The sequence below is a fragment of the Lichenostomus cassidix genome, chromosome 11 (assembly GCF_008360975.1).
Source record: "Lichenostomus cassidix isolate B80296 chromosome 11, HeHo_3.0, whole genome shotgun sequence".
NCBI classification, from domain to species: Eukaryota; Metazoa; Chordata; class Aves; order Passeriformes; family Meliphagidae; genus Lichenostomus; species Lichenostomus cassidix.
The window spans coordinates 17,133,607-17,158,935 of NC_139492.1; the positions used below are offsets into that span (position 1 = coordinate 17,133,607).

General features: G+C 39.2%; 1 protein-coding gene across 2 annotated transcripts in view; it reads right to left on the reverse strand.

Moving 5' to 3' along the window:
- Positions 1–25,329, reverse strand: part of CDH8 (cadherin 8) — a 154,774-nt gene that overhangs the window by 49,539 nt on the left and 79,906 nt on the right. For both annotated transcript variants that reach the window (XM_085072000.1, XM_085072001.1), the window contains 4 exons: positions 18,879–19,046; positions 14,978–15,165; positions 12,038–12,291; positions 5,641–5,777 (listed from right to left, as the gene is read on the reverse strand). In XM_085072000.1, coding sequence (XP_084928126.1) covers positions 5,641–5,777; positions 12,038–12,291; positions 14,978–15,165; positions 18,879–19,046 — 747 coding nt within the window. The remainder of the gene's footprint in view (positions 1–5,640; positions 5,778–12,037; positions 12,292–14,977; positions 15,166–18,878; positions 19,047–25,329) is intronic.

Here is a 25,329-nt window from a genome sequence, read left to right on the forward strand (position 1 = left end):
CTGGCAGGGACACCTTGCAGTGTCCCAGGCTGCTCCAAGCCCCAATGGCCAAGCTGGCCTTGGACACTGCCAGGGATCCAGGGGCAGCCACAGCTTCTCTGGGCACCCTGTGCCAGGGCCTGCCCACCCTGCCAGGGAACAATTCCTGCCCAAGATCCAGCCCAGGAGGGAGAAGAATCCAGTGCTGCAAATGATCATAACAACTTCAAGGAAAATATAAACCTTGAGTAGTCCACTCAGCAACATCCACTGAGAAACATCAGGTGAAAGACAGCTCAGGGACTTTAAAGGGATCATAATTTCACTGTCTTTAAAGATAATGAGCCACACTTTCTGTTATTTATTGATGTGTTTGTCACAAATCTGAGCCTGCCAAGTGGAATATATTTAGAAGTCTTCACTTCTAGAAATCTGTGGTATCAGTCAAGGAAGCTCTACTATGTAATACACATATTCTGGGGAAAAAGATGACCTCACTTTTTAAAAAGAGAATTTCAGATAAGCATTGCTAATAATGAAGGCATTGCAGTATATTTTGTTTCCAAAGAATTCACTAGAATCCTGTATCTCAAGCACATCTCAGCTTCAGTTTAGGAGGGATGAGTATGCTAATATCAGGATATTCATATTTAAATCAGAGGAATGTTGTGCAGTCAAATTATGTTGCTAATAAATTTCTTTCTAGGCTACATTAAACCAGCTTCCCTGAGATAAGCCTTTGCTTTGGTTTCAAACTACACCAGTTCTCCATTTATTAGTGCTGCTGTTACATCAATTAACCAGCAATGCTGGAAGTACAGGGCATTTCCTTAGTATTAATGGCTGACACAGTGAGTGTGCTAAGAAAGTGTCTGCAAGGTGGTTGTTCCAGCCATTAGAAAATGGAAATGGAAATCCATGGAGCTGGAGGCAGAAAGAGGAGAGAGTTTAATTATTACATGCTTTATCCATGTCTGGCAATCTGATCGCTTGAATGATCAGCGATTCTGAGCTCCATTCAGAATCTGTAGCAAAAATGTTCTAATAAATAAGTCATGGCTATTTGATTTTCTTTTCCTCTGACTTGCATTGACAACACAGAACGTGGTAAGTGCTGCAAAACCCGTGCAAGGAACTGGCAGAATGCTGAGGAGGTTAAGCCCAGCCTGAGCCCTGCCCTGCTCCACTGCCCAGCAAAACTGCCAACCAGTTAACACCAGCAACACGAGCACGTCAATGGGAGCAGAGTTACAGCTGTAATTGTAATCTGCACAACCAAGAAATGCATTTGGGGGTTCAGGAGAATGGGCTCACATCTGACTGTTAGGATCCTGACTTCACTAGATTTTACTGAATGGTAGGAAATTCATTTCAGGCAAGTAGCAAAGAACCAAAGATGTGATGAGCCTTTGTACACACAAAAAAGATGCACCAAAAGAGACGTCTGTAATTTAATCATTCATTCTTACTGCACTGCAATTCAGGCTGTCAAAAAATACTTGCACATGCCCCCAGATTCCTTTCCTGTTCAGGATATAGCTCCAGAGAGCTAAACACATGAGCAGTACCATCAACCCTGACTTGCAAAGCAAGACTACATTCACCCCTGTTCTCTCAAGCATTTAAATTTAAAACAAACCTCCCAACCTTGGCTACAACTTTAGGCTCGTGTAAGTCTCAGCTACACCACAAACTAATGAGAAATCTCATTAGTTCAGTGTTTAAAGTCCAGAGTCAGTGACAACATTCACCTTTTACATCCACAGACTACAAAGGTTCATTCTCAGGGAATCATTTTGCCAGTGGACCTGCTTCCTCCAGCCTGTTGGCACCTGAATATCCCTGCTCCTTTCCATTCTGCAGGGTAAACTTGGATGGATGGCAGCGTAGAAAGAAAATTTAAGAATCAATTCACAGGTTCAATAGCTTTGAGTCTTGCCCTTGCCATGAGTGTATTTCTTCTGCACACCCTAAGCCTGGTGTTTCAGAGGGATCTCTCAAAGACATCAAAGTTCTTTCTAATATTATCTTCTCTTAAAAATCCACATGGCAGAATTCATCAGTACAGAGGAGACCAGCAAGGAAAAAAGTTGAACAACAAAGAAGCAAAATTTAATTTGATCACATAAGACAGAGATGGAAGAAATCACACAACAGGAAAAGTGTGCAGAAATATGGAATGTTTAAATGTAGACAGATTTAAGGGTAGCAGATGAGAAGACCAAAGGTGCAGAGGTCCCCTGAGCCCTTGTCATGCCAAGGGTCACAGGTCACACCCTGCTGGCTCTCTGGGCTCCCACCTGAGCTACCTGCACCAGGTGTGTTCCTCACCACAACCAGAACACAGCGTGGTTATTGGGGTTTAAACAGGGTTTAAACAAAACCTCTGGGCATTGTCCAAGTGTTTTGGGAACCAAAAAATAAAGGCAGTGCAAAAGTTTAGACAAATGTCTGAGGGAGAGCCACTCAAGGCAGCTGTTCTTTTGTCTGTCTGGCCAGTTTAACTCCCTGAAAATTAAGGCTGCAGGAAACTAGGAACTCCTTCAGAAGGACTGTCAGCAATGGGAAAGTAAAGGAGGGAAACAGCATCACACAAAACATCTCACTTTCCACAGGTCTCTGAATACAATACTGTTTGTCACCAATAGCATGAATTTGCTCTGAACAAGCACTGGCCAGACACTCATCTATGAACAAAAACAGACAGAAAATGTCTTTCTTCTAAATAAAAACCCAAACAAATGAAAAATCCAACCAAAAACCCACCAAAAAACCTCCCCCAAACTGGTCTTTTGTCTACGTCAAGTACACGTAGAAAAGAGTCCCCAGTGGCTAATGTTTTTCAGTTTCTCCTCCTACTTCTGTTAGACATGAAAGGGTTAAGTTCATATTTTGGAGCACTCAGACTAAAAACATTTAAAATTATCCACACACATTTTAAATCTGATCACTCTTAAAAAAAGATCAGCCAGTCTGAGCCTGAGGATCTTCATGCCCAGCTTGAGTGAAAATGCAGAAGCAGCAATGCTCCATCCAGCCAGACCGATCCTGTCTTGGAAGATTCCTTCCTAAGACAGTGGCTGGGGGATGACTCAAATAAATAACTTTGTCATGAGGACAGCAGGAAACTGCCAAAAATTACCTGTGTTTAGAGCACAAAGTTAGCTGCATGTACCTTACCAGCATGAAGGTCTGAAATAGTGAATTAAAGATTGGTCAAAGTTGGTGTTTATCTATGACAGTGTTGCTAAATCAGAGTATATTTAGGATCTACCATGCTGGGAATCAAGAAAAAACCCCAGTATGAAGCCTTATGAGTAGTAAGCAAATTTAATGGCAATTAAATGTTCTGGTCATTGCCCTGCAGAGAGAGGGGAGAGCCTTGAACAGGCCCTGGGAAGCAGCCAGCCCAGGAAGAGGAAATGTTCCTGCACGAACAATTCCGACGTATTTATTTTCCTGGGAGAGATCAGCAGTCCATTAATAAGACTGTCAGTGAAGGCATCCTAATGACACACTTTGTATTTGCATTTGCTGCTTGTGTCTGTCTCCAACAGATTTCTGTTATTTTACAACAGAGATTTTGCCTATTGCTGTCTTGGAAAAAAAAAAATCTAAAAATGCCCATTTTCCCCTGTTTGACAGTTCTATAAGCAAATCTAATTTCTGCTTGAAGAGCTTAAAAATAATTTCACTTAAATAAGCAAAGACAGTAGTCTGTGAAATTAAGCCCTTGTTTTATGTAAATGTCAAATAATTATATTAGGAATGCAAAAATAAGCCATCAGCAGGAACACAAATGCTTAGAACAAGATTGGCGTTATTATTTTCATAGCCAGTCTGATAAGAGGCAATTTCACAATAGCAATAGAGGCTGAGGCTCCCATGAAGTCTAATGACAAGGCTGATTTCTTACAAAATTCTTGAGTATAATTACGTTTAAAAAACTGAAAATGCAATGGGGAGACTTCATTCTTGTGTAGCTTAGTACAGTGCACTTCTGGCAACTTTGCTCTGACACACACACGTAAGGGAGATTTAAAAATGAACTGGAGGAGTGTCTTGCAAAATCCTTTATCTTGTTTCTTTTTGACTTGTTGGAGGAAACCAAATACAAAATGACTTCACTCTACATCTCACTATTCCAACATCTGAAAATTCTGGATCATAAACTAATAATTTTGCTTTCCATGCCCTTGGTAAATCTAATGATCTGAGAAAATTAGTGTGGAAATTTTACATATTTTTCCTTTAAAAACATTTGAATTATTAACTGATCAGATACTACCCAGAGGAAACATGCCTGATGAAACCTTCCTTCCTTTCTTTCCCCGTGTGCTTTCCTGAGGCTTGGATTTTCTGCAAGCAGAAAGTATTTCTGCTAATTTATTAAAGCAGTGTTTGGCTGCAAGATGGAACAGTAACAGGCCACTGCTGGCAAGGAAATTCCCAAATTCCTGAGCTGGGTCAGAGGAACACAGGTTACACAGAGGGTAAGTTGGGAGCTTGGTTAAAACCAGACCTACCTTTCTGACTTACGTGTGTCATGAATTCCTAACATGTTGGGTTTTGAAAACAAGTACCACAGAAAAAATATTAGACAGCAAAAGTGGGCCAAATAAGCATATTTCATCCCCTAATTTATTATGTTCATAGCTACACAGCTACTTAGCTTCAAATTCTCTGTGCCATGATGCTGTATCCTTCTAAAAAGATATTTGGGGAAAAAGCAAAGATCATATCCCCCTGCTGTCTCCATGCAGCACCAATCACCAGGCTCAAAGACAGATACTCCTGCAATGCTGTGTCAAGTGTGTGCCCAAACGGGGTCCTGCCTGCCCACCGAGAGCACAGCAGAGCCAGCAGCAGCAAGGGCTGCAGGGTCTGTGTTCCAGCTCAGGACACAGCACGGGGTGCCAGCCCCACGTCCCCACCTGCTCCTCTGCTGCAGCACGCTTGTGGCAAACACAGAGCCTCAAACCCAGTGCTAATATGAATAATAAATTACACTGCCGTGTGTGATCCTGTCAGCAGCGCTCGCAGCTCCAAATTAATTAAGAATTCTCCTTGATTAAAATCTATGACCCGTGTTGGCAGGCAGGGCAGCTCTCCTGACTCAGGTGTGCAGAGCAGGCACCAAGGCTCTGTGGAGCTGAACAATGCAGGTTCCTGTCGAGAGCTGGGTGTGAGTAAACTCATCCATACGTATCCAACAGCACTACTTTCATGCAACATTACCCCTGCGCTTAATCATTTATGGCACTGAAACATAATAGCGCTCAGCATTAAGAACGTCTGGGTTGAGCCTTCAATTTACTTCCACAATAGCGAAGCTTTAATTTTTTCTGTCTTAATATGGCTAATTATAAGGCTTTGGTTTGGGCTTTTTAAACTGTTTTTTAATATTTACCATGCATACCCTGTACATATGTACTCATCTATCTCTTCAAAATCTCTATTACTATATTCACTGGAAAAAAACATGCAGTTGTGAAAACAAAAACAAATGGAACTTGCACAGAAATTAAGCTTTCTTTCAGAAATTCTCTGATATAAACACCCAATACATTTCATTTTACTGAATTATAGACAGCTTCCACTGCACAGCCTGTGACCATTAATTACAAACCCAACAGAAGAGCCAGAGCACACAACACTTACTGGTTTCAGTGGCTACGATGGTGATGTTGTGCCATGTGCTGGTTTCTCTGTCCAGGGGTGTTGCCAGAGTTATTTTCCCATCCTCTGCGTTGATGTTGAACTGTCTCTCAAGGTCAGTGTGCCGATCAATGGAAAACCTGCAAAACAGACATCCCTGTAATCTACTTAATGAAGTTGGTGTAATCCATACAGTCACAGACAATTTAGGGAGCCCTCGGAGAGCTGCAGTTTTATAGCCAAATGGATGGAGAGGCTCAATAGCATAATAATTTAGAAGACAAAATGACAAACTGAGGCTAAAAAAACTTAATAATTATTGCCCAAGGAGTAATTAGCTGTATACCCAGTGTGAAGGTCGTAAAGTGCCCTCAGGTTCACTGGGTAACATCTCTGAGAAACGGTGCTGATCAAGAGTTAATTACACAATCCATCACATTTATTAGACAGTTTCTATGGTATTTCACAGGAACTGATGATCATTTCAGCAGTAATGTATTAAGCACCCCAAATTGGTGGGCTTCCTGGTTATTTTAAAAATGGGCTGAATAATGTTATTTTACCAATAAATTTCAGATTAACGAAGCATGAACGATTCACCAAGCACATTATTTGCTTATGGCTCAAGCAGCTCCACGGGCAGAGCACAGTGAATCACCATTTCTTCCTATAAAACACTGCAAACGCTGGAGGCCTGATGCTTTTATGGGTTGACATCATTGGTTTTTGACAAAACAAGTTTCATCTGACAGGTAGTCAGAGTTTGCAAATGTGAATGTCCAGGTAAATTCTGCAGCCTGACAAGGAGACAGAGCTGCAGTGGTGCATTCAGCAGGATGATGATTTAAAGCTCAGGTCCAGATCTCCAGGAAAGCTCTTCTGTTGTCCATTTTCACAGAGTTATTTTATTAATGAATTACTTGCGAAAAGAAACTCAATCACAAAACTGAGCCTTCAGTTTCTTCACAAGAGAGGCAGGGAATTAGAGAGTTGAGTGATAAACTATTGATATGGTTCAACAGAAATTGACTTCAAGGGGTTTTACCAAATCCTAATTGTGGATTTCTATGAAAGCCTTTTAAGCCTTTGTGTCTGTGCTTTACAGAACCCAGCAGCACGCACTGGCAGTTTTTACATCTGTTCTGCATTATACCAAGGCACAATAGGGTGAGTTATGATATGGTATCAGACTCAATTACATTGTGGAGTGGCCAGACAAGTGACTCAAGACTGTCGCTTTCTCATCACTTTTCCACCTTTTGCAAGCATGCTGTTAAAATCCCCCAATACAAGAGAAAGAATATATTTTGCTACAGCGAGAATGGCACAGTTATCGGAAAATCAGCTATTCCAGTCTGGTTTGTGCTTTATCAAAAGCAATTTCCAAAGAAAAATTCTGATTTGGAGGTCCCTTTATATGCTACAATAAATATATTCCAGTGAACTCAAACTCATTCCAGCCTAACACAATCAATTTTAATAGACACAGCATTAGGATCTGATTTCAAAGCTTAGGATTACTGTGTTCATCTTTTTTTTACTTTATTATTTCAGCATCAGATATTTTCATCTTTAGAATGGAAGTTACATTGCAATTAAATTATTTGTGCAATGTATTCTCACTTTCAAAAAGAGTTCTAAGTGATAAAAGTTTATCAAAATCTCCAACTTTAAGTGTTTAAAGACTGCATTACCAAAGACCAAAACTAACCTGATCAGACTGGTAAGGTTACTTGACAAATAATGCACTTAAGAGGCAACTAATTTCCAGTTTAACTAGGAAATGGGATTTGTTGGACATTTGCTTGTTCTGTTTTCAAACTCCAAGAAGTACTAGTTTTACTCACTTAAAAATTACTATTTTGGTAAGAAGAGCAGCAGAAAAACATGAAGTAAGATTCCAAATATCTGTGCCTAAAGCTGGGCACATGCATCTATATTTGGACATTTAAGTAAACTGATTTTCTCGTGAGCTCCACATACTTAGTTCTCAGTGGTTTAATGGGAATTGCACTAAACTCAGCATTTCTGAAAATCAGGTCACTTGTGTGGAAGAATAAAGCTGTAGGTACTTAACCTCAGGCAATCATTTTTGAAAATGGATCTTGACCGTATTTTGATGTCTCCCTAGTTCCAATTAAAGTATTAGAAGTAAAATTCTGGTACTAGTGAAGTTAGTATAAAACACCTTACAGCCTTTCACAGGTTTAAGATTTCACTCAAGAAAATACAAGAAAAGGCAGCAATCAGCTCTTTTTAAGAAGTCATACTTAAAACTGTCTTTTCATTCCTGATTTTTATGTAATGATGCTGAAAGAACTCTACTGATATCAAACATTTATGAAATTTCTACAGTCCACAAACAAAATAAAATGTGAAATGCTTGTATGCTATTCAATGTTTAGTTGACCTGGGCTTGACATAAATTCCACTGAGGGAAAACACAGTTTTTCTCTAAGGATCAATCCTTGCTTAAACTTCCATGCACGACCTTCCTGCCATGCAGGTTTTGAAGTTATAAAAGAGGGAGTGACACGTTTGTGAGTTTATTATACCACATTTCATCTCATCCCAGCAGTATTTATTCACAACACAAACCCACCAATTTAAGAGGAAACATTTTTAACATAAGTTGCATTTTCTTTGCAAGGCAACACAGAGGTAAAACCCTCTCCTGATTTTAATCTGATAAATATTTGTTACAAAACCAAAAAATAAAATCTGCAGTGTCATAAACCTGGGAAAACTAATAGTACACTTGCAGTTTCCTTTTCATGATAATGGTGTTGTAACTCTTCTTAATGGGAATGCATTGTCAGATCCATAAAACATACATAAAACATATATTTCTCCAAAAATGAGAAAAGAATATCTTGGGAAATAATATCTTTTGAAATTGCCATAAAGCCAGAGCAGGTTATTGGGAAGTTTGGGTTAGTTTATGAGTCTGCTATAGCAATTACAGGAACAACCCCACAGTGGTTTAACAGAAGCCTTGGAATGATTCTCAGTCCTGCTCTTATGGCTTCATTTGATCTAGTCCTGATTTGCAGCAATGTAAATAGGAGCAGAAACCCTTTTTTGCTGCTCCTGCTGAGAAGTGAATCCCAGCAGTGACCCCCAGGAGTGGTAAATCTCCACTGTTTATTAATGCCAGGTGGACTGGACAAGGTACTTAGTGACTGATAAACAACTGCACCACTGGGGAGGCACAGCAGATTGGATCTGGGGTTTTAAGACCTGCTGTGAATTAAGAAAATGATCAACTGCTGCCAAAGATGAAATCTCTGCCGACAGGAATGGGGAAAACCTGCTCCAGTGAATGTTATCTCTCCACAGAGAAAGCCACTGAAGGGCAGTGATTTACAGCAGGGCAGTTGCAGTATAGGAAGAAAGATTATGACTTTTGCTTTCTACTGTGTGCTTGGATCGTGCTTTATCCAAGATAATGCACTGCAGAGAAATAGACCATGGTTACAAAATAACAGCAGGAGCGTGCAGTGAGTACTCCTGGAACCAACAGCTGGGTTCTAACAGAGAATGAATGATCTTCCCAGGCTAAAGCTGAGCCCAGGATGTTCCACCCTTCCCACAGCAGCCACAGCAGAGCTCTGCAGCACAGCTGAACTCACTGGGCCCCTTTCCCAGGGGAGAGGCATCCAGACAAGGCACTGGCACATGATTCTGGAATTACTGGGCTAGAGTAAGACAAACTACGGACCGTTCTTACAGTTATTACCCAAATTTTAAAGCCTTTTCACCAAAAATGAGGAGGGCTTTAAGTGGCATGTACTGCAGAATGGCAGCTAAGGATCAAAAAGGGCTTGTGCTGCTTATCTTAAAGCTGATGGATTAGAAAAAAAAAATCACAGAATCATAAAATACCCTGTCCCACAAAGATAATCAAATTCCAACTCCTGGCTCTGCACTGGACAGCCCCAAAAATCCATCTGTACACCTGCCTGTCAACCTATGAGAGGCTTCAAGCCTTTAGATCAAGTGAGAGAAAGATCAGACCATGATTCATCTCTTCTAAGCAAGAATAAGAAACAAACTGCTGGGGTGCTGGTTAAAAATGAGGAGGAACTTTTTTTTTCCTTAAAAAAAAAAAAAAGAGAAAAATCATAGAATCATAGACTGGCCTGGGTTGGAAGGGACCCTAAAAATCATTCAATTCCAATCCCTGCCTTGGGCAGGACACCTTCCATGAGACCACAGGACTAGTTTCTTTCCAGACTGTATTTTACAATAATTTTTCTAAATCCTTTAACACTTTATCCTTTGACTCAATTATCAGACTCTTCCTGTGTTCAGAGATATCCAAGTTTTAGTTCATTTACCCTGAATGTGTGCAGCCTTTGTGTGTCAGACCAATGCAAAGCAGACATGGTATTGGGAGCACGGAAGGTGATTCATATTTTGTTTGTGCTGCCTGGCTTTTTATTACAAATGTACACAGTAGCTCTGTCTAAGCAAAATATTGATAGAACAGATATCTACTGAAAAAAAAGTAATTTCCTTGAAATACAATTCGTTGTTGCCTTCTAAAATTCTGTTTTAAAGGAAAAAAATACATCAAAAAAGGCCAGGCAACACCGAACATTAAAAATGTGCATCAGTTTTAGAAGAGCTTGTTGTAATTTTTCAATTTTTTAACTGAAGTTTATATTTTTGAAATGGTATCACAGAACATACGCATAAAATTTTCATCATATATGTGATGCAATAACAGAATAAACACTTGAAATGCACATTGCAATCACCGAAAACCATGTTTCCACATATTTCTGTTAGAACCTGCCAGGCTCCTATTTTGTTCCAAATTAGAAAGTAAGTAATTGTATTTCTGCTCCCTACTTATATTTTTTCTCCTTTAATAGCAGAATTACTAACTTGAAATACTTTTTTTTTTTGGCCTTAAAATATTTTTTATGCAACAAATTTTAAAAAAACCCTGAAAATAATTTGGGCTTTCTAGAGCTCTCCCAGATAAAGCCAAATTAATCAAGTAAGCAAACACGAGAAAAGAAGTAGCATAGAAAATTAGGCTCTGTATATTCCTTAATTAGCTATTAAGCCAGTATTGTAGAAAAAAATAAATCTTATAAAGTAATGCACCCATTGTTTTTTAAAAAGACAGAAAACATACTAATAAATTGAATAGTAATAATCATACTAATAAATTACCTCTTAGTTTAAATGTAATGAATTTTGGCCAGTTCTGTTTCATGGATGCCAAGAGTTCCTATATGACCTGATGTGCAATAATATTCTAATACAGTTTGCACACACACAAAATATTTTTGCTTTTCAAAGTTTGAAGGTCTCTTGATTTATGAAAAAGTGAGAATTAAGTAAACCTCTTACTCAGATCCATTTTTTGGCCCCTCAGGAGGAAGTTGTATAAAACCCAAAAATACTCTCCAGAACCTTCACACACAAGTTCTAATGCATCCAAACATGCTGGCAATACTGAATTCCTAATTCTGAATACAATGTACTATCATATGCAACATGTAGGGCCTCTGCTTAAAGGTTTAAAGTCCTGCTCTGCAACAAACCTGATGGAAGTGACAATGATTAGAAAAGGATAGGGATAGAAAATGATGGATTATAACAACTAACATCATTCTCCTGATGCTGCAACTACTTGCCTGGTTTAAATTCCCTGAGGCAGCAATGCACAGCAATGATTACTATTAAAGAGACTCTCTCCACATATACTTTTGCTATGGGTTTCACATTTTGGTGTTGGTTTTCCTAATGCTTTTAGCAGGCAGTACTACACAGAGCAGAATGTGCTTTGGAACACTCTCATCACACCATGCAAGCACTACCAAGGGGGAGGGGAAGATCTGTGCTCATCAAATGAGATAAAACCCACTGATCTGATCAAACTGGAATGAAAGATTTTGTTCAAATTAGATCACAAAGGGAAAATAGCATAATCTGAAGATGCAAAAGTCATATGGGCATAATCGTCTCTGTATCTTTAAACCAGGAATGGCTTTAGACAAAGGAATACAAAATCTGTTTTGACAACCTTACAAGTGCATGGCACAAACTCAGTATTGTTAGAGCAGACACTACTGGATTATTTAAATTCACTGCAGAGATACACAGTGATGATTCAACCCCATCCAACCTCATTTCTCGTAAGAAACACTCACATTTCTTACTTTCATTGCATTCCTCTGTTTCATAAGACTACTCCTATGGCAAGGAGCATTTCGGGGACTTTGAAAATGATCTGAACTGATAGATCTAACATCATAAACCAAATCATCTCCAAGCACCTTCAGAGAGACAGAACAGCATGAGAACAGTCACACAAGGAGCAGGGAAATACACTCAGGATCTGCCAGCCGTTTTCCCAAAGAGCACTTCAAAGCAGCCCTACCTTATAGGGCTGGAAGACACATCGGGGTCATGGGCTGTCACCTGCCCCAGCACGGAGTTGAGAGCAGCGTTCTCATGGACCTCCAGCAGGTAGGTGGGCGAGGAGAAGACTGGTGGCTCGTCAGCATCCTCCACCACAATCTTGACGGTGGCTGTGTCCTTGAAGGGACCCCCGCTGAGGAAGCGAGGGTCGATGTGGATGTTGGCTGCCTCCACCTTCAGAGTGTAGGACTTCTTGGTCTCAAAGTCCAGGGGCTGTTGGGAAAGACAAAGATCAATGTGTTTTACTCGTGGCCACGGAGAACAAGGGAAGGCAATGCTGATGGATGGATGTGATGTGCATTTTTAAGCACACGGAGTGAGTTTTAATGCAGTCATTTCCCTCTCCCAGAAACCCAACCTCCAGATTTTCTAGGCACATATTGATATCTGTTTATTTACCAGCCTCAGAGAAAACTGGCCTGTTTCCTTGCTTTTCACAAGAAATTTACTGAAATAGTCTCTCTCATGAATTATACCATTACAATTACATATCAGATAAATACTACAAATTTCTTGCTGGTGACATGAGTTGCATACCAATAATGCACTTCATCACTGCTTTACTGGTTGGAGATAAGGAAAAGAATTATTTGGTTCCACAAAGAATAAATATTTTATTGCTTTCAGAACAATGTGAGAAATGCAAAGAACTGGCAATTATTATTTGTTGGACATGAGAGGCAAAATGTAGAGCTAATCATATAAGAAAGTGCTTCAATATTATTGCACTTCGAGTACCTCTGTATTTCAGTTTATAGGAATAAATGAGGTACACATCTCTCAGGAATTTCTTAAAACTGTAGCAATTTCTACTTCTGCATCTTTTCTCTTTTTTTTCCCCACAGACAGAATCACAAAACAAATTACTTTATTCTATCAATATACCTGCCATGTCATCACTGTTTTTACTATTTTACAGTTCCATATTAACTCATAAAAGATGAAAACTCAGTGGATTTAAGGGACTGAAATACCAAATAAACCCGAAATCTGTGACACTTTTGAGTGTTAGACTTTTTCATTATAGGAGACTCAAGTTTGTGTCTTGAAGTACATCAGTATATTCACTATATAATTCTCTTGTGTCTCACAACGATTCAAATTTCAAAGATGAAAATTGCCAAGCATTGGAAAGATATTAAGATTTGCATTATAATGTCTCAGGGATAAAAAGAAGAGGACACAGACACTCTGAATCTGCAATGCAAATACCAGCAAGAGCACAAACAGGAATCTTCAGGAAGTCTGTCAAAGCCTTCAATATGTGTGTTTTCAAATTGTGTTGATTTTTTCCAGGTATGAATCAAGCTCTAATGGGATTTGCTCTTTCTCACAAATTCTAGTAAACACAAGAAAACCTTACTTCTTTAGTGGCTCTTAAATTAGTAAGCTTTTGAAATTATGAATGGGGATTTATAAATCAGCATATTCACAATTTGCCAATCATGGCTCCTGTAGGACTTTTTCAACTGCTTTTCATATGCTTTACAGGAATGACAGCACCCCAATACATTTAGTCATGCTTAATCAGAAGATCATTTTGAAAATTTACTCAGCATTGTCTAAAGCCCGTGATTTTATGCTGAAGAAAATCTGTTGGTGAGCAGTACCCTCCATACATCATCTACTGGAGTAGAACCAAAATTATTATTGCTGTCAAAATGAAAATATGAAACAACATTATGGTTAAGGCTCAGTTATGAAATAAAGCCAAGGGAACTGGGGCAAAAGGCTAATTGCCTCAGCTTACAGGAGAGGCCACAGCATACAATAAATAACTGTAAGGAAGAACTGGGATGTATATTATAATTTTCTCTTTAGAAAAACAAATCTAAATTTGGATAAATATACATCAGTTTATTATAAATCTACAGAGCTGACCTACTCACCGAGAAAGAGAAAATACAAAGTTTTGACAGGCAATCTGCCTAACCTTGTTAATGACAGGTACAAGTGGAATATTAATTACCTGTACCTGAATCAATGGATTCACCTTTTTTCACTGGAATATCATGGTTTGGTATTTGTTTATTTTTGTTTTTTATAAACGAAGAATCATTTAGGGTGATCTACGCTATGCAGTTAAAACCCTCTCTGCCACTGCCATAAATTACATTCATATCCTTTTTCAGAACACAGCATGAGAAACAGCTTTTTCTCCTTCCTCAGAAAATAATGACAACTAAATCTGCAATTAATGTTTCCCTGACTACTAGAGGAGTTTTGTTCTGTGCTGCCTCTCCCCGTATTTCTGCACATAATTGGGAGGTGCTTTTGTTGTGTACATGCAAACACCTCACCTGGCACACATCAAGACTGTACAAGCATAGAAAAGGTTACATGGTTTTCTTTAGGGCCCAAATTTGGCACTTCTCCTGTGAAACTACTGATCTTAATAAAATGCACTGAAATCCCTGTTCCTTGAGTGAAAACAGTTCAACGTGAGAAAAGGCAGACGACTAAGCTCTCACACATCAGGTAATTTAATTAACACGCTGTGATCTATTTTTCTCTGAACAGCTATACAGGAAATCAAATAATTGAGAAAAGTTATTTGATGAATACTCAGCCAAGATTTCATGGAAGTTTAAACAAAGTGGAATCAGATCTACTCCTCTCCTTTGGATCTGAGGGAGCAAAACCTGCATGATGTGACCACAGGGGACCTGGATAAGATGAACACATGTCCAGCACCCATGGAGGTCTCCCCAGTTGACACCTCAGTGAAAATTCGGAGGGACATGGCCAACACACCCCTTGTCATCCCTTCACTGGCTTGACACCTCATCCATAGATAAAAGAATCCCTGCAATTCCAGCATCTTCTCACAGAGTAAAGTCTGGCTGGGCAGCTGTATGTACAATAAACATTTATGGTTGTTAACAGAGATATGATTTACCTTTCTCACTCTAATAATGCCGTCCTGAGTTTGGGCATCTGTAGTAATCTCAAATATATCCATTCCATCTCCTTCAATAATATCATAGGATGATTTAGCATTTTCTCCAATATCCAGGTCATTTGCTTTCACCCTTCCTATTGGTTCACCAAGAGCAACATCTTCCATTACTGAGAAGTGATACAGACCTTCCAAATAAGAGGAAAAGACTAAACATTACACCTGGTCCATCATCCCCTGGGTGCTCTTCAATGTTCACACTTCCCCAATGCCAACTCTTGAGATGTGCAACTGATCCAACCCCCCTTTACACAAGTCATTGACTGAAAGCAGCAAAACGTGGTCCTTACACGAGAATATTCAGTTTACTCCAGGTGAGAATCCTTTTCATTCCAGCAGTCTCCTGCTTCTTCCTTGCAGGGATGTTTTGTGTTGGCAAACACAAATATTAAGCTCCCTTCAACACTGCAGAACTTACCTTTTTTCACAGATATTTTATTGACAAGGAGTTACCTTTCAATCAAGAAACTTTGACTTTTACTCCATAGAAAACTGCTCTAACAGTTAAAAAAGTATTGTGTAAATACTTATGTAACTTCAAATATTTACTACTTTTTAAAACTTGATTTGATTTTGTTTGTTCAAGCCCTTCCACCTCTCTTTTGTGGTAAGAAACTAATCCAGAAACATTTAAGGAAATTCACAAAATGTATGTTTATGGGAAGCATTAACTTTTCATAGCAATCATTACTGTGTTTACTATTGTTGTAGAGTTAGACTAAAATCCACTAGAAATTGCTATTCAAATTGTCAGCATTTTAATTTTTTTTACACCTGCTTCAAACCTTTTAAGCTAAAAAGCATCAAAAATCTATTTAGATATATTATTTTAGGTAGGAATTTTATTAAGGCCAAATGCAAAATACCCATTTTCTCTTGCATCTCCCTGTTCCTAACAGCACTCTGAAAACCAGAACATAGTTTAAACCCAAAATTCCTTCTGGAGTCCCTGTATTTCTACCTCTTTATAATTACATTTATTGAAGCTGAGGTTAATAACCAAAAGAAATGCTGCTTAGGAGTTAAAATGGGCAAAAGGAATTCAAGGATATTAGATTATCAAAACAGTTTTTGTCAAAGGATTCAGGCCTTGTTCTTCCCTCTCCTCCCTGTTGTTGTAAGACAACCTGTGGTTATTAATGTTAAGTGCAGATATGAATTTTCAAAAAAAATATTCTGGAGTTGTTGCTTTACCTGTTGTAGCTTATTGCAGCAGCAACAGTTTAAAATAGGAAGGAAACTGTGAGGAATTTACAAATACATGTATTAGATATACAACACAGTCCCAAAGTGATTTGTTTTTAATGCTTCCAGGCTAAATTATTGAAGATAATTTGGAGATCATCAAGATTCCTCAGAATATCCATAATGGCTCACAAACAATGAGCAGACAAAGCAATGAAGTGCCTTGGGAGACTAAATTATGCGTTCATCATTTATTCTGCTGTCCACACTTTGTGGTTTGAATCTCCAGGCACAGCCGATTGCATTGTTAAGTTGAAATTTTGCTCTCAGATTTATTAAAATACTTTACAAATTATTAAAAAAAAAATATTAAAATTACGATGCAGCTGACTCTTTTACACAAATCCCTCTCCAGAAGTATGAATTGTGTTGTAGTGCTAAGCTGACCAAAATATCCACATTGGGCATCTTTGAAAGCCCTGGGTCTCCACAGCAGTGCACAGTTCTTCTCATTACAATTCTGCGGTAAACTGCCAGGTTAAAAACTTTGGTGACTTATAAAACGCCTCTAAAATTATTTCAGAGAGATCACAGAAGTAGTGAAAGTTCATCTTTTTCATTTCTAAAACCCAGGAGGCTAGCACTCTGAAATCAAACCATAAATATACATTTCTGTCCTGCCTGGAAACAATAACCCGATAAAACACCCTGTTTCCCGAGCTCATTACCATTTATTGTGCAAGCAGCATGTATTACATCTTATGAATTTCGATTTCATTCTGGCTAGGCTTATTGTAAGTTTGATCCTTTCTTATTTTCCTTTCCAGGCAAATGCAAACTGTGCTTCAACAGTGTAAAAAAAAAAAAAATGTTAGACTTGCTCAGCTCTTGTCCAAGGGCAGAGCTGTGCTAATCTGCAGTGCTGGGCAGCCAGCTTGGAATGCTGCCTTTTTACAAGGCAGACTTTGTAATAACACCCAGCTATAATATTACTGTGGCTCATCATTAAAAGTAATAAATCCATAATGCCCAGTTATGGCACATGCAGGGCTGTTTCCCTAATGAATTTGCATAAGGCTCCGTGGTTATTCCCGGAGGGAAGCTTGAATCCTGCACTGCCTGTGACACCTTCCTTGTTTTTGCAGGAAAACTCACCCAGGAGTGAATGCATTCCAGGGATAAAGATGCTGGAATCCTGCTGATGCTCCCAGGCAGTGTCACTGTGCCCCAGCAGCACTGGGAAGGGCAGTGTCACCTGCACCTGCTGTGCTCCAGGGCTTCCCCCAGTCTGGACCAGCTCTGTGCTGATTTTCAGGTCAGATTTTTGCCTTATTGGCAGCCAAAAAAGCACCTTTTGGGACAGTGCTGGTACAATGTAAAAGCCAGGTAAGCTGGCAAAGGTAGCTCTGTGGTCCCTGAGTAGGAGCCACAGGACATTGCAGGTGTAAGAGAAACATCCCTCTGCACTCTGGTGATACACTTCATCTGGGGACATTTACATTATTAGGGAAATTGCTGGAAAACACTAACACAGAGGGGAAGGCAATGCAATGGGACACGAAGTAAAAAATTTATGCATTTCCTGCTTTATGAGAGAAAACCTTTTATTGTGCAGAGTGCTTATCTGTTAAAAACCACTACGATGAGGTAATAAAATATATATTTTGAAAATAAGCTTTTGCCTCTGCTTATTTATATTAGATTTCTCTCTCTTTCTCTCCATCTCTATGCACATTTTCTAGGCTACAGAAGAATATTTATCATATGCTGAGCACTAGGACAAACCCATTTCACTGTGTCCTCATAAAAGGGCAAAAGTGGACTTCAAGTCATACATACATGGAAAATAATTAATTCTACATTGGGTCCATGAGCACTTGGTAGAAAAACATACTTCTAAGAAAGCAAAAATGATACAAATCTAGATCCAGGCTCAAAAACCTTTTAACATTAATTTTCCAGAACAAGCTGGATAAAATGGTAAGTTTCTAATAGTGAATTAGATTGCACCTGCTCCAAATAAAATCAATCCTGTCATCATGCTCATTCTTCTTCTTTTTTCTTTTCGTCTTCATCTTGGAAATAGACTACAAAGCTTACAGAGAATCCCAGCAGGATGCCAAATCATTTTAACCTAGCTCAGCAAGATACCCATTGGAACCAGAGTAGAAAATATGGATTTTGAATTAAGGATCAACAATTATCTAGATTCAGACTCTTCTTTGTTTTCTTCAGTATTGCCTAATTAGCAAAGGCTTTATTTCTTTTATCTGTTATATGTGTCTTTTAGTGGTGGTGTCACTTGTCTGCACGAGATGGAAGCAACAAAGCACATAGAAACAACTGCACTGAGAGGAAATAAATGTATTTTCAAAAGTCTCCAGGCCCTTTGGGGTGAATGTAAGAGGGGTGTGTACACTGTTGTGGACATAATTTCCTCTTTCTGAAGGTCTTAGGCAGGCAGAGGACTATTAATCTTTCTCTAGTAACAACTACCATTTTTAAATGACATTAAAAACCCAGGCAATGTGAAGAATTAAAATAATAAAAAAACCCAAACAAACAAAAACCCACTTGATTAAAATACCCAAAACCTAAAAACCAACACTGTAATACCTTCTTATATAGGAGCACACATATATATAAAGACACTTACTCTGTGCAAACTTAGGAGGATTGTCATTCACATCAGTGAGTGTAATTGTCACTGTTGTAGTTCCAGAGAGTCCACCCATATGTCCTCCCATGTCCTTTGCTTGGATGACCACAAAATATTCTTCTTTGGCTTCTCTGTCCATGTTGGGAAGAGCTGTTTTAATTATAGCTACAACAATGAAGGGGAAACAGTCAGGTACACACACAACTTCAGTTTGCAGCTGTTTTTATGGATATATGCAAATATTGGTATACAAAAAATGTCAAAGGTCCAGTTAGGTTATCTCTTTATACAAAGGACGAAGAAGAATTTGAGATTTTGAAAAAATTATATTAGAGGTCACCTACCTTGATTTAATTAGAAGTGCACTGAAACTGTGGTTCAAAACCCAAGAATTAATCATAGCTATGACACATATTTGTTTTACATTTTACTCCTGACAAACTTCTTGGTTTCTGCCCTACCTCCCACAGAAAGTTACCATTTCTCCTCAGAATTGCCAAACAAAAGACAACCACAAAGCAAGCTGACTTCGCGAACACTGTTAACCACATCTGTTGATTGTTTAAAACATTTTAAACCCAAACCCATTATTTAATCTGCTGCAGTGTGTTTTGCAGGCTGCAGTTCTGAGTGCCTAAACTTGAACAGAAGGACAGACTCCACTCCAGTGTCCCTGCCCAGGGGGTCACCAGTGAACAATGACCTCAGGAAGCTCCCATCACATACTTTATCAGGCTAGAAGCTTACAAACCTACAGAAATAAAATTATCTGCTGTATATCAAAATAGAAAATGCCAGTGGGCTGAAGGAAATATCAAAAATGGACAGTCCAATTAATCCACTGCAAACTGCTGTTGATTTCATAGAGGTGTAGCAAACGAAATAATAAAACCATTTTTTCTTGCCAAAACTTTTCCACCTGTAATGTTCTATTATATTCACAGGATGAATGGAAAGTGCCATACTAAATGTTTAATGGTAAATTTAAATAGTGCTTGTTGCAGTTTAGTAAAGTCCACCATAATAAGAAGACCTAACAGACTAAAGAAGGTCCACTAAAACTAGGGAACACAATTCAAAATGTTAAATTGAAATATGGTGGTGGTTTTTTTGGGTTTTTTTTGTTTTTTTTTTCTTTTAATCCATCAGAGCCACAGAAGGGTTGGGGTTGGAAAGTCCCTCTGGAGATCATCTGGTCCAGCCCTGTGCCAAGGAAGGGTCACCTGGAGCAGGGGACACAGGGACATGTCCAGAGGGACAGGAGAACTCTCATCAGGGAGTTTCATTCCATCACAGGGTGGGTGAGTGGGGTTTGGAGCGTCAAGGCTAACAGCACAGCAGGTCAAGGTGCCTCAGCAGGGAAGCACACTGCAGCAAATGCCTGTGTTCAATTTTCTGAGTGCCAAGAGGGGAACAATAAACCCCATTTATCAGATTTGATAGGCACAAAACACAGTCAGGGAAAGAGTAAGGTCATTTCCTCTATGGCAGCCCAGGTAAGGAGAGTAAATGATGCTTAATTCTAAAAGCATTTGACAGTTGTGGCTGGTTTGGACTGACTGGGTTACTATTTACGAATAATAATGATGTATTCTGCAAATAAGTCTATTGTTATAAATGAAATGACTCATTAAAAGCTTTCTAATGCAAACCTAGGCTATCAGAATTTGGCCCACATTCATTTTTTTCACCAATGAAACCTTATCTCTGTGGAGTTTGTATTAAGCATACTATACTTTTCCTCCATTATTAATTTTTTAGGCAGTTTCTATGTCTGTCTGGGTTTTTTAACCTAATTTACATAGTTAACTCTAACCTACAGAGGAATTGTATAAGATGCCATACTTTGTATTCTGCATTTTCCACTGAGACAAGTCAATTACTTCACAAAAGTGATGGTTTTTCCCAGACAGGTATTTTAATTTGTCTCTTGATGTATTGAACAGTCTAGCCCTTGCCTGTGGTTTGAAATATATTAGGAAGATTAAATATCTTTAAAAGTGCCAAAATAAAAATTACAATTTTGGCTTTTAAGATGTGAAAATTTTTAGGTTTCTTTTTCTGTATCAAGGCACTAACATAAGCTTTTATTTCAACAGTTTTATACATATCTGCTGTCTCAGACCATAAACCGTTTGCCAGAAGCTGAGTCAAAGTCCCAATTTCAAACACAATAAAAGGCTAAAAAGCAGTTTACTGTTTAAATTACTGTAAGAGGAACTGAAGGTTTTTAAGCACCAAATCTATCCAAATTACATGGCTGATTCTTACCACCTCATTCAAAATCTACAGAATTGAGGTCAGCAACAGAGAAGTGTTGATACCTTTCAAGAAGCAAATTAAAAAAGCTCCATCCTCACCTATTGTGATCAAGACAACTACAGGCTAAGAGAGCTCTGCATGGAGAATCTCAAGGATATTTATTTGTTCTTTTGCTTTATTCACCAGCTCTCAGGCTAGGCTTGCAAAAAGTACTGAAACCATCTGTTTATTTTTAGAACACAATCCAGGCTCACCAAATACCAACCCAGAGAACATTAACTCACTGAGCATTCAGCCCAGAAACAAATCGAGAATAAAATCATAATCACTTTCAGCAGGCAGTGATGGATGAAAGGGTATGTGCCAAACAGGAGCAGTTTAAAAGGGAGAGAATTACCATAAACTAATGTAAGGCAGGTAGATGCTTGTTGGGAGATTGTATTCAGAACAGTTATCAATGGCTTACTGTCAGAGGGGAGAGATGGATGATGTGGTTCATGGGCTTTGTTCTGCTTCTAGAATCAGTCAGTATTTCCTGAATGACAGAAGGCAGGGAGAACTCAGCAAGCCTTCCAGATGACACCAAGTTGGGAGCCATTGCAAGTACAGGAAGAACAGGATTAGAGTTCAAAACAATTTTCACAATTTGGAGAGTCTGAAATAGCAGGATGCAACTCAATTTGGCAAGTAAAAAGCATTTTGTGTGAGGGAAACAATTAACTTCCCAATTACAATAGAGCAGATGACTCACAAGACAGAAGAGAATGTGGAGTCAAAATGAGCTGAATGTGAGACAACAGCATTTTGCTGATAAAAATGCTCAAGCATTTCCTGGTGTATTACTTAGTCTGTTATGTGGAATAATTGGGGAATAATCCTTCCAGTTCACTCACACAGGTAAGGTTGCAGCTGGAATAGTGTGTCCAGTTTTAAAAAATACTGATTTATACAGTCAGGGAAGTATAAGAAAAGTATTTACAGACAAATATGTACAAACTACTGGAAACTGCTCTCCTTTTACACTGGGGAGAAGAAATAATGTGTCTAAAACATAACCCCAAAATGGGTTTCAGCTGCACCAAGAGAGATTTCAGTTGAACATTAGGGGAAGTTTCTGAAGCAGAAGGTAAGAACTAACAGAAGGCTGCCTGTAGAATTTGCAGCATTCCCATTCCCACAAGTTTTTAAGAAACTATCAATCAATAGTCTGCCAAGAATAGGAAGGGGAAAACCTGATCCTTTTTGGGGCTAAGGGCACTCACTGCTTTCTCACTCAAGGCTCCTTCCCTCCATAATGTTTAAGGTAAGGCTTTGTCTCCTTGTAGCCTGAAATAATTCCCAAACGTTAGTGCTATGAGAGCATTCCTGGCCATGAGGTACAACCACTGAGCAGACACCCACCAGGATTTCCCTGCAGATCCTCTCCCTCAGGCTGGAAGGATCAGAAAGCAGCTCAGAAGGTGAAGAAGTCAAGAAGCAAACTATTCCTTCCAAGGATGAAACCCCTCAATATTGAAGTACCTACTTTTTTTGGCTGAGTTGCTTTTCCTAAACAGCCATTGGTGTCCCACTGCTCAATGGCAAATAAAGCAGCTGCAGAAGGGCATTTACTTCTGCAGTGGTCCTGACTGCACACACTGAGCCATTTGCACAATCTGCCTCACAACTTGAATCAGCTCAAATGCACCCCTGGGGGCTCTTTTCCAAAACCTATTTGGAAGAATATACACTGTCTCACTCTGAAAAACACCAGGGGAAAAGAAGCAAAGTGTCAGAGGCTGCAGCTCGTGAAAAGAAAGAAGAGAAGCAAAAGAAGCCATTGAAATAAGGACCTGGCTTTCACTTTTCTCTCCATTTTTTGAAGGATCTCTTTATGAGAATGCTATAAAACTATACATAATAATAATTGAGCACATGGAACAAAACCAAGCAAGCACTATGCAAAATTGGAACCTGGCCCTGAAAAGCCTTTCTTAAGCATCCCATTCATCTCACACACGCTTTGTTGAAGACTTCCTGCTATTTCAACTTGCATACTTTGATACTTTGGAACTTTCCCTACTTCATTTTGCAAGAGCTAAGTAATTGCTTTGATCTTCCTTCCCTGCTAAAATCTTGGTGGAGGTTCTTATTAAATAGAACAGTCATCTGGGACCCAAACACCTGAAAATCAATCTTGCAATTTCTTCAGAGAGCCGTGAGAGGCATTCTTTGTATTCCCATGAAGGACAGAGACCTCAGTGAGGTTTCAGCAGTCTGTAAGAAAGATTTACTTGGAGATCTGTAGAAAATCTGTGCCAAAGAACTTAAAAAATTAGTAGATCACAACTAGCTTTATTCGAAGTTTAAAAAGATGTAGTGGTTTGATGATGTGACACAGGAATACTGATCCACTATTTTAAATTCTCTTTCCCTTTATCATAATATCTTTAATAAGAATTATCATCAAATATTCTAATTTCTTGTTTAGTTCTAATGCCTTAGGATTTTATTTTAGCAAGACAAGAAACACATCTTCAATCTCTAGCAAAGCTGCCTAACTTTCTATAAAAGTTATTAATTACAGAAGTTGTCTGAACTACATTCAGATGTAGATGTATTTCAAATCAAAGACATTAGACACAGTAAAAATAATGACTAGGTATAGAATTGAATGCTATATTATACCATTTTATATTTCTGTGCCATTTTTGTAGTTTTAATAGGAAAGCCAATAGTGTACATGTTTTATTTTAATGCTTATTTTTAAAAAGTATGTGGGGAAGATGGCACTTTCTGTTAAACTGTGAGATCAAGGTTGAATATAGTTTTATTAATTTGTGTTTCTTAAACTACAATGTACTGTATTTTTTTTCAGCCCATATTACTACAAATTTTGTGGTTTCTGCTCATGTTTTCATTCTGAAGTAGCCCTTGCAACTTGTTATTGCATGTAGAATTACCTGCCTTTCTCTAAAAGTACAGCCTGTAGGACATGACTGGTAACACCTGTTATAATGCTGCCTTTTTAATTCAGGTGAGCTTGTCTCTGGGTTTTAGAGAATGGATACAAATCTTTAAGCTCCAATTACCCCTTTTCCCTGGGACCAATTCACTGGCATGGTGAAAGGATCACCCTCCCACCAGCTGAGAACAAATGCAGTAAATAAACATTTGGCACTGCATTTATGACCTTGTTTCCTTGGGATTTTATTTGTAGCGACCTAATAGCTGTGATTACACCAGACACTTTACAGAAAGTAGCCCTGGATTCTTTTTCAGGTGCTTTCCAACTCCAGCTGTGTAGTTCAAATTCCCCTCTCTAATTCAGGCCCTTGAAGCACAACATTATTTAGATATGTTGCCCGTTTTCCTGCTCAGCATGAGGAACAGTCAAGTTCAAACCACCTCACTAGCTTTCTAAAATGATAGAGCTATTGCTCTGAAATGCGACAAATATATGTGGTATCAGCTTTTTTTGTTACTGCCATTATGTGATAAACTCAGGAAGCAGAAATCACTTCTCTCCAAATGCCAATCTGCCTTGATCTTAAGCCACTCAGCTTTACCAACTGCAGACCATCAGAACTGTTCTCAAACGTCTCTGCAGTGGTTTTATACTTCTTTTATTAATCAGCAAGGCCAGCTCTCGGTGTCACTGAAGGGCCCAATCCTAAATACCTGATCCATAATAGCTGCACTTTATTCTCGGAGCTAACAAGCAGAGCTGCAGGACTGACTCAGCTCCTGCCTGGCTCCGTGTCAGCCCAGCCCTCTCCTAATGGGCTGTCACCAAGACAACTCACAGGGCCACCAAAGAGCCTCAGCGAAACACCTTGACGCATCTCCTCGGCCTGCACTGTCCATTTAGTACACACAGACAAGAGGAGACTCCCACAGTGTGGAAACAGGCTGTTGGCAGTGTTGTGTCCGAGCTGTGCAGGCAGCGAGCAGGGAGGAGCTCCAGACATCCCTGTGTGTGCTGGGAATGCTGCCCTGGGAATGCTGCCCTGGGAATGCTGTCCTGGGAATGCTGCTCTGGGAATGCTGCCCTGGGAATGTTGCCCTGGGAATGCTGCTCTGGGAATGCTGCCCTGGGAATGTTGTCCTGGGAATGCTGCTCTCTGGGCTGCATGCACCTGAATACTGCTGCACACACCTGCCTTCTTCCAGGGAAGGTGTCCCTGCCATGGCAGGGTGGGAATAA